The following is a 14,143-nucleotide window of genomic DNA, read 5'->3' on the forward strand; positions in this document are numbered from 1 at the left end:
TATAAATCCTGGGCTTAAAAAGGATGAGAACTGGAAATTTAGTACAATAGTGAAGGAACATTAGTAACATAAGAACATAATAAAATAAATAGGAGCAGGAGTAGGCCATGTGCCCTCTCGAGCCTGCTCCGCCATTCAATAAGATCATGGCTGATTCTGATCTTGGCCTCAACTCCACTTTCCTGCCTGCTCCCCATAACCCTTGACTACCCTATAGTTCAAGAATCTGACTATTCCCACCTTGAATATATTCAATGACTCAGCTTCCACAGCTCTCTGGGGCAGAGAATTCCAAAGATTCACAACCCTCTGAGGGAAGAAATTCTTCCTCATCTGTTTTAAATGGGCGACCCCTTATTCTGAAACGATTCCCCCTAATAAGCACCGTACAGACTGAGTGGGAGATGTACACACAGTGCACAGGGAAAAGAATGCAGAAAGAGAGGTGGCAATGTGTGCATGTGCTGTACAGAGAGAGAAAACAATGGAAAACAAACATAAAAATTAAGAGCGACATGGGAAAGATTAGAGATACACTGCAGGATCAGAGAGACATATTAAAGATATTTTTGTATCTTTCTATCTCACCACCCACTGTGAGCCCGGGATACACGGCACGGTGGGATACCCAGCACAGTGACCTGGGGCTCAGGATACCCGGCACTGTGACCTGGGGCTCGAGATACCCAGCACAGTGACCTGGGGCTCGGGATACCCGGCACCCTGACCTGGGGCTCAGGATACCCGGCACCCTGACCTGGGGCTCGGGATACCCGGCACCCTGACCTGGGGCTCGGGATATCCGGCACAGTGACCTGGGGCTCGGGATACCCAGCACCGTGACCTGGGGCTCGGGATACCCGGCACCCTGACCTGGGGCTCGGGATACCCGGCACAGTGACCTGGGGCTGAAAGAAAGAAAACAATTCTGCAGCATCCAATCTTCTGAGTTTAACGGGTACAGAAAATGATTTCTATACTTTCACGATCACGCAATGCTTGTCACTAATTAATCTTGTTACAGGTTCTGTTGCTAAGGACCTCTTTACAAAATCAAAACTTCCTATCCGAGAACTCTCTCATATATGGTAAGTTTAGTTTTATTTATTTCCTTTTTACCTGCAGTCCGGCACAATGAACAACAGTACAGCAACGAATCACTGTAACAATGCCCAAATCTATGTGGTTTTTATTATGGTTGACTGAATCTGGCAAATTGTAACCTCGTCGTCCTGTCTTGAAGCGACAATCGATACTTGGATATCTTTTCACAGATGGGAGTTTTGGGCCAGAATTGCTGGGAAAATATCGGCAAGTTAAAGACGTCCACCATTATTAATGTGTAAATAGAAAACAGCAAATTGTGGTGAGGAAGAGGTTCCCCATGGTTGCGAATCGCCACAAATTGCTGAGTGATTTGCCCCGCTATCTCTTTGACTCGCAAAAACTGGTGCTCGCCGTCAAGAAATTGCTGGATTTGCGCGATAACTACGAATGAATCTCTCTGCAGCCATTTTGGGCTTTGATGTCACATCATAAGGATCCTGTTAATGGTGTGATTTATTGTCCTGACATGCCACTCAACCGTGGAGGCCCAGGAAACAATTGAAACTGTGGAGTCTCACTCCTGCAGGTAATAAATTGTTCCTAGAGGTTTTTTTAAATATTAAGGGCTAGAAATTTGGTTGGAGGGTTGCTGAGGCTCTCATGTCGGGCGGCCGCTAAATTTAGCGTTGGAAAATTTTCAGCGACGGGAGCAGCAAAATTCAGTGGTTGCGCCCTGACAGTGGAGTGGGCGCTGAGGGAAGCGTTCCACACTGCTCTTATAGCGCTAGGTTGTGTGCGTAACTGAATATCCCATGCTCGAGCCGGCTTCGTAGCGACCTAAGAGAGGCCTCCCTGCAAAAAAAAAATCAGATCAATAAACATTCCCTATACATTACTCACCCCAAATAAAGTTAAAGCACAAAAAAAAAAACAATCACACTTATCTCATGCAGTCATTCTTTCCCTTAGCGCCCCAGGACAGCTCTGCATGCCAGCTTTCTCTGGCGGGGTTGCTACAGCTGCCACGCAAACCAAATTTTGCTTCCGTGTTGATACTGGGGGCATTGCACATTGGCGGTACGCTCATGGGCGATACTGCTCAGTGCTGCTGGTTCCGGCACACTGAATTTGCTGGGCGGCGCTCGTAACTGCAAACCCTGTGGGGCCCCTCGTGAGAGGTGCTATCCAACCAAATTTCTCCCCCTAAATGTTTTTATTTGTTTCTTCTCTCTCTCCCCCTCTCTCTCTCTCTCTCTCTCTCTCTCTCTCTCTCTTCGTGTATCTAATTTGACACTAATTCGCCCTATTTCATTCTCTGTCCTTTGCCGTTTATTTCTCTATCCTTAAATTTCATTGGTTAAGGAGGTAGACTGCTGGTCCCGTCGTTCACCTAGGTCCCAGGTAAAGTAAATTCTATCCATACAAACGAGGAAGGAAATCCGTTAATCCTATATCTGTAGTAGACTCATCTCAGAATGCCTCTTATTTAAATGTTAAGTCATGGTTTATGAACAGCTTATTCAAAGCACATTCCGATACCCTGCGGTTCACCCCTTTTATACAGTGTCTTCGTATTTGATTTAATCAGTGTTAAAATCAAGGCACAGTGATGATATGGTTGATATTTTTTCCTCTGGCCTGGGGTGAACATATTTAGGCCAATTTTAGCGAGGTCACCTAAATCATCCCAGAGCACAGATCAAATCTAGGATCCTTGCTGGTCGGCATAGCGCAGTTCAACACTCTAACCTGCAGAGCCAGTGGGGAAAATCCACTTATATATTTTGGACACCGTATTTATGTTTACGTTGTCAGTGATGTTGTGATGCTGCCACCAAGGTAAAAGAAAATGGTTTAATAATTTTATTTTGAGGATCAGCATGATGCAAATTTCATAATCTTGAAATCTGCCGTTGACCTTCGTGATTTTGTGGCATTTGAGAAGTGAGATTGTCTCCTAAGCCATTTGCAGTTTAAACAGTTGCAGGTTTATTGTGTTGTAACTTTCTACATAGATTCTGATAATCGGACCCTTACAAGCAGGAAAAATGTAAACCGCGCAAAGTATGAATTGTAGGTGTATTTTCCCCACTGGTTCTGCAGGTCAGCGGCAAAGTGAAGGTGTTTGCTGCTGGCCCCGAAGTACACTTTGTAAAAGGATCTCCGAACCATGTATTGTGAACTTTGGGTTTTCCGACATTCAATTCAAATCAATGAAAGCTAATGGCGATTCCCTAGTGCGAACTGCAGTGACGGCAACAGGCCATCTAAGCAGCCAATCAAAAGGCAGAATTCCCACAGACAGCGAACAAGGAAGTGAGTCAGCTCTTAAAATTCTAACTTTGAAAAAAAATATTGGAGAGAGCAAAGCAAAGATTGAGGCTCTCACACGGGGAAAAGGCAAACCTGAAATAAAGATAGACAAATTTTAACAAAAAATTTTTTCATTAAAATGAACAAATTTCACACCGCACAAAATTTAAATTAGTTTTCCAGGCCCATAACATTTGTTCAGCAATAATAATGCTGTTAAAACCCCAGTTATACCGAATCCCTTTGGGTTTAACTTTTAGTGGGAAATTTAACAGCGTACTTACTGCGGAATAGCCAAAGTTTTCATCAGTTTCCCTGATTTGGGTGATTACACAGATTGCCGGCTCTGTGGGGTTGGGGGGGAGGGAGGGGCGACAGCCCAGCCTGTTTCGGAGCTGTTAATGACTGACTGTAACTTCGGGATTTCCGCATGCGCTTGTCCATGTGCCAAATCTCGAAGTTACGGTCAATTTCAAAGGTGGAATGATGACGAACGCTGCTAGTTTGCCGTCATCCTGATCGCAAATTCCGGGCCAATGTGTTGCATTGAGCAGCAAATATCCTAGATTTAATCTGTGCTCTCGGTTGAGTTAGGCGACCTCACTAAAATAGGCCAAGATGTGACCTTTCACGTAATCTTTGAAAACTGGTCCTGCTGTTGTTCATCCTGAATCTATTTGCAAGTCTCGGTCCGCTTCTGGCAACATTATTGGTGTGTCTCAGGCTTGTTCTTTGTTGGTGATCTCTGTATTCAAAGCCTCGCTGTCTGTTTCGATTTTTAGATTTGTGTCTGACAGCCTTGGTAGAACCTGCTCGCATGTCATCTCATTTTTATGGCTCCCAAGTCTCCATACCACATAGCAATTTGACTTTTCTGCTGCTGCACATCTTATTTTTGGTTTTAACGATGTTAGGTTGACTGCTCCAGATATTTTCTTTGAAGCTATTTATTTTTCCAGGTGTACATCGCATTCCCTTCTCAACTTCTCCATCAGCTATCATTGTCCTGACTGTATCTCACTTCAGTCTGTTGCCCATCAATCTTTATGCATAGATGTATAAATGGCAACACTCATACTGTTTTCTGTCAGTGCTCAGGTTTTGCGGATAATGATTGCAATTTCAATGTGTTGACTTTCTTGGTCACTGATACAATATCCACACATAGGCCAATTAAATCTCATCCATTTGCTGTATTCCCACCTGTTGTCCATTCAATTATTGTTCCTATCCCCAATCTATCACAGCACTAAACAAGCTTGGTGACAAATATTTATGTTCCTGCTTCATGTAATGGCCCTGAAATTCCGTTTTGTCCTTCCCATGGGCATTTTAGAGAAAAAATACGCACCTACCTTAAGCTGCTGCCCACATTCGACTTTCCGATGCTGTGGCCTGAGCTGACTGCACGTCGTGCGCAGGCCTGGAGCTGGAGTCACATGCCTCTGGGCAGCCAATCAGGTAAAGTATATACTCATTCATAGTAATAGGAGTTCCGTAGAGTCCTAAACTCCTATTACTATGAATGAGAACCCCCCCCCTCCCACTCGCCAAACATCCAAAACAGTAATAAAAAATAGAAAATCTACACTACATTCATTTAAATTAGTTATTAATGTCTTAAAAAATATATATTTTTCCGAATTTAAAAAAAATGTTTTTTAAATAAGCTTACCATTGTGGGGAGGGTTTTTAATAAATATGTTTTAATAACTTTATTTTTATATGTTTGTGTTTTTTTACAATGTTTGCATCTGTAAAAGTAGGCTATGCGCCTGCTTTTTTAGGCGCAAGATTTTTGAGGACATTTGTATGTGTAAATATTGGAAATTTTCACTTACAAATATCCTCGCTTCTAATCTGCAGAGGATCTGTCAAGTCAGAAACTTGACAGATCGGAAAAGCCAGTTTTCAGCACCAGCTTTTCCGATACCTTCCCGGGTCCGTACAAACTTCGTACGGACCCGGGGAGGCCGGAATTTCAGGGCCAATATGTTATAGGTAACTCCAGGAGTATGTCTGTCAGCTACTCAAAGCTGCATTGTTATTACATACAAACAACAATCCAACAATCCAATAATGCCCAGAAGCGAAAGAACCCGATCATTTTTTTAAATAAATGATTCCTGTTATAAAGCTATCCATACCTTCACAGCAATGAGCAATTTCACGAATGAGGGATTTGCTGGTCTTTGCTCTGTGCCCCAGATTATAAAAGCAGAACCTAAGGGTGAAACATTGAGCTTAATGCATAAGTAAAGAAAGAACTTGCATTTATACAGCACCTGGCACATCCTCCAGATAGCCGACAGCCCTTTACAGCCAATTAAGTACCTTTGAAGTGCAGTCGCTGTTGAAATATAGGAAACGCGGCAGCAAATTTGTGCACAGCAAGTTCCCACAATCACTAATGTGATAATCTGTTTGTGATGTTAGTTGAGGGATAAATATTGGCCAGGAATCCATGGAGAGCTCTTCGAATAGTGCCATGGGATCTTTTATGTCTGCCAGAGAGGGCAAACAGGGCCTCGGTTTAACATCTCATTCCAAAAACAGCACCTTCGACAGTGCAACATTCCCTCGGCACGGCACAGGAATGTCGGCCTAGATTTTATGCTCAAGTCTCTGGAGTGGGACTCGAACCCATACAGTTTTCTGACTCTGAGGCGAGAGTGCTTTCAACTGAGCCACAGCTGACATCGTGCCCTGTTCGGGTCTAGAATAATCCAAAGTGCTTTAATAACCAATGGATTATTTTTGAAATACAATTACTGTTATGAGGGACAGCACGGTTTGCTTGATCAATGCCATTGGACTCAATATCCACCCACTCTACCACCTGTGGCTACAGAATGTATGATGCACAGAATTAACTACAGCAACTGACCAGGGTCACTTTGGCAGCATCTCCCTGTCCTGCAACCTCTACACAGAGAAGGACAAAAGCAGCTATTTGTGGGAACACCATTACCTCCAAGTTCCCCTCCAAGGCGCACACAATCCTGACTTGGACATCTTTCGTTCATGATCACGGAGTGAGAATGCTGGAATTCTATAACTAACAACATTGTGGGAGCATCCACCACAAGAACTGCACTGGCTCAAGGAGTAGCCCCACCACCATCTTCTTGGGGCTTCTCTGGATGGGATAATAAATGCAGCATTGTTGACATCCCAAGAAGAAATAATTTTAAAAGATAACTTCCTCTGCTGCAGAAATTTGTCGAGTTAAGTAAAGCCATAGCCTCCTGAGACTTGGGTTCTAATTCAACCTGTACGAATGGCATGAAGGTCTCCCTTCTGTTGACTCTAAGGTTACTGCATATAATGAGTTTGGGCTGTCTCAACCAGATGTAGACCCACAGTATAAAATTGCCCAAAATATAATGCATCCGGTTGGTTTGGGAAGTGGTAATGTCACACTTTTAAATAGGGATACTCTTGAGGTTAAAGTTAAACCATGTTTCACCCAAGTACAGGGAGATTTCTGAACCAAGTTGGGACCAAATGCAGGGAGATTTACTTTGCATGTGCCCCATGTCAAGAGTGCTTTATTCTGCTAATAGTACCAAAAGTGGATTTTTTTTGACAGTCATGTACTTCAAGGTGATGAATGTAAAATTCATGGGGAGAGGGAGAATCATAGGTGATAGGAATTTTTTTTTAAATTTATTTTTTAAGCCCTTTATGATATGACAGTTCCACTTTTGTTGTCTTGTAGTGAGCACATCATTTTCCAGGTAAGAGATTGTACAAGTACCCAGACATGTGGGTTCAATATCATATTTCACTTTTAACAGCAAACTGTGTATCTCCTGTTCGGTGTTCATGAAATCCAGACATGTGAAATGAGTGTTATAATCTGAATTTAAAAAGTTGCATCAAAGTCAGATCACATAAAAGAAAAAGCAGATAAAGGCAGATTGTGCTGAGCACAGATAAAATATCCGATAGTAGATTATTTATATAATAACACCATCTGCTTTCTTTCATCCTCTTCTATTAATTTGTATCTGACTTATTCCAGGTTAGGTTACCTTTCAGTTTCAAGTTCTCCCCATTTAATAGAGTATGATTTGGAAAATTAAGATATTTTGTTGAAGAGTTTTGAATAGAAAGTGCAACAACATCATGACAGACTTAATCGATTAGGAGCGGAACAGAAATAAAAAGCCATTGTTTCCAATTCAATGAGTCAACATTTCTACTTTATTGCTACTTCAAATATTTTAACCAAATTGCTTATTTAATTTAATAATTAACAGTTTTTGCTGTAATGAATAATAGCTTGTTTAAATAGTTGCAGTGGCTTTCAAGGCAAGAACTCGTCGGTGTTACTCCAGTGACCCTTTGAGGATGCGGGGCCTGGTTTTCTGTATCGAAATAAAAGTTTCTTTGTTTACTTTTTCCCCAGATACCTTGCATTTTCCAACAAAGAGGAGACTTTGCCTGTCCCTCCTTTAAACTGGCTGTTTGGAAGTGTGTAAGAGCAGCCTGGCTCACTGGCTCCAACCTTCTATTTGTTTGCGTAATTCTTTTGCCTTCTGCCTCCCCATAACATCTGACCATGATTGACCTTCTTTCAGTTTGGTGGAGGGAGGGGAAAACCCTTCAATTTTTTTTTGAATACAGTGTCCCATAAAACAGTTACACTAAATGTTATATTCCACAAGAGCAATATAGAAATTTAAGGAACCTGGTTGCGTTTGAAGCAGTTTTAAAAAAAAAAAATCAAATGTTGTTTCTCTGGATTTAATGTTGAAACCCTACTTAAGTCCTCTGAGGATTTATATGTTGCTGATCCAGGTAGAGGCTTCAGTCTTCGATGTTAACGGTTATTCTGCCTGCAGGGAGCTCTCTGATGTGGATTGTGATGGAGCTTTGACATTGTACGAGTTCTGTGCTGCCTTTCACCTGGTTGTAGCCAGGAAGAATGGCTATTCGTTGCCTGCCGCACTCCCCGAGACCCTGCTGCCTGAATATCTACAGAGGAACGAAGGTAAGCAGAACAAAAGGGGTGATTTTATGCTCCCAGAGGGAAGCTGCATGTGAAGGGAGTGTGGGGACAGAGAAATGTGGCTCCAACACTACAGCCCAAACCTCCAGCCGGCACTTGTCAAGTGTGGCTCCCCCGATGCTGGCAACATAGGATGATAAAATCATTGCATGAGTTTTAAAACAGTGCAAGGTTAAACACACATGCCCAGCATTGTAATGGGATGAAGTATCTGCAGGCTGACTGAATAAATCCTGAATAATAATGGCGTGAGTGGAGTTATGGTTGTTTCAGGTGAAAATATTTTTATTTTCTCATTTATAATGCTGAGGAGGGAGATACTGATTTTAGTGAATATATGTCATTGTTTTTGTGGTCGAAAAAAATCCATTCAAACTATTTTCTGATAACTTGTCAGTGTAAAGTTGGTAGCCAAAGCTCTGAACACCAACACACAAACAGTAGGGAGGAGTGTGTGCAATGGAAATATTTTCCCATTAGGATCTTCTAAACAGTGGGGCAGCAGCAGGGGAAACAATTGGCCTTGCTCTATCTCTGTAATCTCCTTCAACCTCACAAACCCCGCGCCCGCCCCCCAAGATGTCTGCACTCCTCAAATTTTGCTTTCTTGAGCATCCCTGATTATAGCTGCTCAACCGTCGGTGGCCGTGCCTTCAGCTGTCTAGGACCTAAGCTCTGGAATTCCTTCCCTAAACCTCTCTGCCTCTCTTTCCTCCAAGGCGCTCCTTAAAACCTACCTCTTTGACCAAGCTTTTGGTCATCTGCCATAATTTCTTCTTATCTAGCTTGGTGTCAAAAATTTTTTTTTGTCTTATAACACCCTGTGAAGCACTTTGGTGTGTTTTGCTATGTTAAAGGTGCTATATAAATACAAGTTGTTGCTGCTGCTACTCCTGGTCTAGGCATGGGGAAAATTGGCCAGAGTTCCCACTCCTGATTGCCACCAAATGTTCGCCGTTGGAAAGTGCACAAGCATTGGGCATGAGGATTTCGGGTGGCTGTGATGCCTGCATAGTTTAATCCCTTACCCATCATCTCTGTCAAGCCCTCATATGGAAAACTAGCCACTTTGCTGAGCTACTAGAAGGCTGTTGTGCAATTAGTGCCTTCAGGAAAAGAGCAGGGGGAAGTATAGGCAATTTCTTCCACCTCCCCCCTCACCCTCCCAAATGTGATAAATTCACCTTCCTAACTGCACGAATAAAGGCAGTACATTTTCTTCAAAAAGTTAGGATTAGGCTCAAGTGTGACTTTTTCCTCTTTTTCTCTGTCTCTTTTTCTACTTTGTTTTTCTACTTTGTTTTTGTGTGCTCTCTCACTTTTTCCATTTCTATTGCTCTTTTTTTCTTTCTATCTTTTTCTCTCTCTCTCTCCAATGGCCGTGCAGCCTGCCAAAACTCACCATCAAGCCTCACACATGAATTACAGTGCCTTGAGCAAAGAAGAGGTGAACGATTGTACCCACAAGTCTGTACACAAGAAGAAAGTCAACCCTTTCAGGGGAGGAAGGGAGAAAATTGCCATGCGTGCAAAAAATGAAGCCTAGAAACCTATAAGTTACTCCATTAGCTGATTATGTAAACACTAAGCAGTTCTACATGAAGAAATAGGTTGGTAGGTATGAGCTCATAAGATTGCACTCAGAGTGAGGCATGAAAATGTCATTTACATTTTACTGTGATCATGTCATCCGATTTTAGGATCAGTATCCCAATCATAAACTGACCTCTCCTCACAATAGTAATATTGGTGTTCGGTGTTCAGAGTTCAGACTGCTGAGCTACAAAGACCAGGGGGCCGAAATTGCCTCTTTCAAAGAGGCATCCACGGTTCGGTAAAGAATCACTGCTCAGTCAGTGCGGAGGGCGGCGCCATTTTGCATATTGCCCTCCTTTAGTTTTGGAGCGGTGTACCGAACCGCCCATCCATTTTCCCGGCGCCTTGTGCACATGCCAACCCCTTACCGACCGGCGGCGACTCCCTTTCCGATCTGACCACACTTCCGCCCTCTCACCGCTCCGACCGGAAACAGAAACCAAAGAGCTAAAAATCGCCGGAATGTCCACCCCATGTATTGGGGCAGATGGAGCTCCTAAAAAAAACGGTAGGTACGGCCTGTTTCGGGCGGAGGGCAATTTCATCCCCCAGAAATTTGTCACCTTAATGCTATTATTTTTTGTAGAGAAGGGAGTAGCTCGTCCACATTTTCCTCCTTTGATTCCCCTTTTATTAGCTTTTTAACTTTCTTATACCTCTTGATTTTTCGTTGTTCTTCTGCTTGTAGTACAGGCTAGAGATGTATGATATTAGTGACTACTTGGAATTTCTGTCTCCCACCATGTTTCTCCACCATCCTGGATCAGTGCACAATATAATCAAAAGACTGATTTTGCCATTCTGGGATCAGCTCTCCTTTCACCACGAGGAAAAGCTAATCTGTTTGAGGGTTGCAGTCTGCCTTGTAATACACCTGTATGTTACATCGATAACCCTTATCTTGTACGGCAAACTATTAATGCCGATGCTTTGGGATTTTGTTCGAATTGTACTAAGCTGCTATTTCTGATGGTGCATACAGTAAATAGATCTCTTATAAAGTGTCTAAGATGCTGGCTAGTTGCATACTAACCAAGTGTTGAACGCAAACTGCACAGTGTTGAAGGTTCTAAAAACAATGCAAGCTATTTCAGAGTGAGTGGAGTAAAAAGGACACCTATGGTATTTGTTAAAATTTAGGCTATTAATGTTAGGAAATAGCAGGTGACATTGTTGACCTTTTCATGGTCTTAATAAGACTCAGTACCTTGTTTATAAACTGTGCAGGAAATCCAAATGCTACCTGAGCATTTTTCAATCTCTTTTCACACTGGACTGGAGTTATATTGCACCTGGTGTGAGATGAACATAGTGAAAGGGGGAGGGGCAGCTTTGGGCACTTGCCCATCAGATTGCAAACAGACTTCAGAGTTACCTCGCTGCTTCAGCGTCAGTGAGCATCTCACACCAGTTTTTATCAACAGAGAACAGCAGCTTTAATTGAGTTTTTCTACAACTTGGATTTTGTAAATTTGTAGAAACCAATAACCTTTCACTAACTTGAGTATGTTCGACATACTTGTATAACCATAATGCTGTATTTGTGCTGTACTTTAGTAGACTTACAAAAGTGCCATTTCTGTTGTAGTATCTCCACAGTTGATGCCCGAAGATGCACACTTGGATTCCCATGGTAACTCAACTATTAAATCTCTACCAGTACACCAGCAATGGGCAAACTGGAATCGCAGTGAGGTGAGACAGGAGGAATGATTGACAAGTCGTCACTCTCCGGATAAGTAATGATCGCTATCTCATTTCACAGGGACACAGCTATAGTACAAGGCCATAGTAAGGTGAAAATTGTCGTCGATAGCAGAAGAAAGTGTTCGGTTTTGTTTGAACTGTTCTATGGGATATTAATTTTAATGCTAGACATTTGACAGGTCAGTGTTCTATCCAGCTAATAAAACACATTCCCTTCTCACCCTTTGGAATCATACATAAGAGTGGTGACTCTGAAGAGAGCAGGATGTGTTTTTGTTTATTGGGAAACTTAAAAGTTTAGCCAGTTTTGGACCCTTTGAGTTTGGATGCATTTGACTCTTTAGTTAAAATTTATTAAATAGCAATGCACATTGTTAATTAATGTATCGGTTGGAAAATATAATGACGAGATTATAATGACGCTCTAGAGTTAAAATACCCTAGATCTGACTTCTGGCGCAGTGGATGAATTTTGAACTCGCCCCGTTACCCACCCGCCCAGAGTTAAAATCGGGGCCCTAATCTTGATCATAATGGTAGACCAGAATGGTCAATGAGGAATGTTCTTTACAACCATCCTTTGAGATTAGAATTGGAGGAGATTAGAATGATAAGGAAGGAGCATGGAACAGAGGATTCCAAGGCTGCTTTGTCAAAGGAGCAGGAGGAGTGGATGTTGAAGTACCCGAACCTCCAAGTACCCTTGGTAGGAAAATTTGTAATTTCTTTGCCTCAACAGGACTGTTTGACTGGATGTAACACTGAGCTGGCCATAGCCTTTAATCTGAACCTTGCCTCAAATTGAGGTTTAAATCATCTGTAACGTGACCAATTGCAGCCTTTGTTTCTTGAAGTTGCCGTTTTAATCTTAAAACCACGCATACAGTACGTATATGCTTCTGTACAGAACTAAGGGTTTAGGTGAGTCGTCTTTGAGATTGTGTTATGTTACAGAATGTAAGAAAAGTCCAGAACAAGAAACGGTACTTGGCTCATTCCACTTGAACTCCAACTCTCATCATAGGATCCAACATTATTTTGAAAATGGAGTCCATTTTTTAAAGTGCAATAAGATGGTCATATCAAATTTTCCTTAAGTTTAGATGGTGTTGTTTACCTGCACCTCGCATTAACGTATAATGTAATAAAGCAAGTTTTGTATAACTGGACTTCCCCAGAAGGCTTGCATCGCAGGACTTAAATTCAATGGACAATGAACTACAGCATGAAATGTAGTTGACAATGAAATAGAGGTTCCATATGAAACAAACTTCCAAACAAACATCATTGCTGCAAGTTCATGGAGACTAAGGTATTTCTTCTGATCAAAGATGAACTGAAATGACCGTGCCTCCACAAACTTAAAAAGTTAGCTGACACCAGAGGCAAAAAGCTTACTGCTTTGTACAGTATTAACTATTTCTAGCCATATCACAGGTTTGGGGTTTCTAAACGATGTGCAGTGCAGTAATATTTTATAATCCATCAGGTTTATTCAGAAAGGATATGTTCTTTGTTTTTTTTTTAAAGATCTAGACTTGAGCTTGTATTTCTTTGAAAAGAAATGAGCATACCTCTGAAAATTATCCTGCCCCTGAGCTAAATATATATTAAATCCAGTTCATGATTAATGCAAATATTGGTGCAATACATGTTAATTGTCTTGTTATATGTACATGTGATATTGCTTTGTTTAAAACCCACAGTGAGACATTTTTTATTAAAAGGTTAGTTTGGTGGCAAAGCATCTTGTTGGTTCAGCAATCAATGCTACTGAAAGGTAGGATGCAGATTCACTACATATCAGATTCCTGATCTTGAAGAGGCAGGTCTTTTCTCTCTCCATCATTTTCCTGCTCTTTGCCTCCCAGGCGGAGAGATAGAAAACTGGAGGAAGCATCCTCTGGGCAACATTTCCTGGGTGAAGAGTGGTATAGGATGAAGCCATGACGTGTGTCACTGCAGGGAAATACTGGCTGGGAATTTCCTCAGAGTTGATCCTGCTTCACCGCTGTAACTTTGCCGGAAGTGCGATGGAAACACAAGATTCTAATCTCCATGCCTCTTTCCTCCCCCTCCTCCCCCCAAAAAAAAGACTCTTGTAATAAGATGTGGGTCAATATTAATAAAGCTTCTGTCCACCAGAATAGTAATTGCCATGTTGTCTGTATCAGCTTTGCTTTATAAATAGCATCTCTCCCTCCTTACCTCTGTCCTGATTCCCACTGATTTTTCAATCTTCTCTTCCTGCATCCATCCTGCTAGGCTGCCTATGATTTTAAAATCAGCTGTATGAGCTTGGGGTTGAAGTCAAGTGATAAAACATTCCATTTAAATATTGCTACACTGAAGGCATGGAACAGCAGCTGCTGGACCCCTATGGGATCTTTTATGTCCACCTGAGGGGGCAGACAGGGCTTCGGTTTAATGTCTCATCTGAAAGACAACACCTCAGACAGTGCA

General features: G+C 42.0%; 1 protein-coding gene across 2 annotated transcripts in view; it reads left to right on the top strand.

The window, feature by feature from the left end:
* The window catches only part of reps2 (RALBP1 associated Eps domain containing 2), a 282,650-nt gene that overhangs the window by 194,440 nt on the left and 74,067 nt on the right, over positions 1–14,143 (top strand). For both annotated transcript variants that reach the window (XM_070893049.1, XM_070893050.1), the window contains exons 7-9: positions 1,025–1,088; positions 8,211–8,359; positions 11,562–11,668. In XM_070893049.1, the coding sequence (XP_070749150.1) occupies positions 1,025–1,088; positions 8,211–8,359; positions 11,562–11,668 (320 nt within the window). The remainder of the gene's footprint in view (positions 1–1,024; positions 1,089–8,210; positions 8,360–11,561; positions 11,669–14,143) is intronic.

Source organism: Pristiophorus japonicus, chromosome 11 (assembly GCF_044704955.1).
Source record: "Pristiophorus japonicus isolate sPriJap1 chromosome 11, sPriJap1.hap1, whole genome shotgun sequence".
Taxonomy (NCBI): Eukaryota; Metazoa; Chordata; class Chondrichthyes; family Pristiophoridae; genus Pristiophorus; species Pristiophorus japonicus.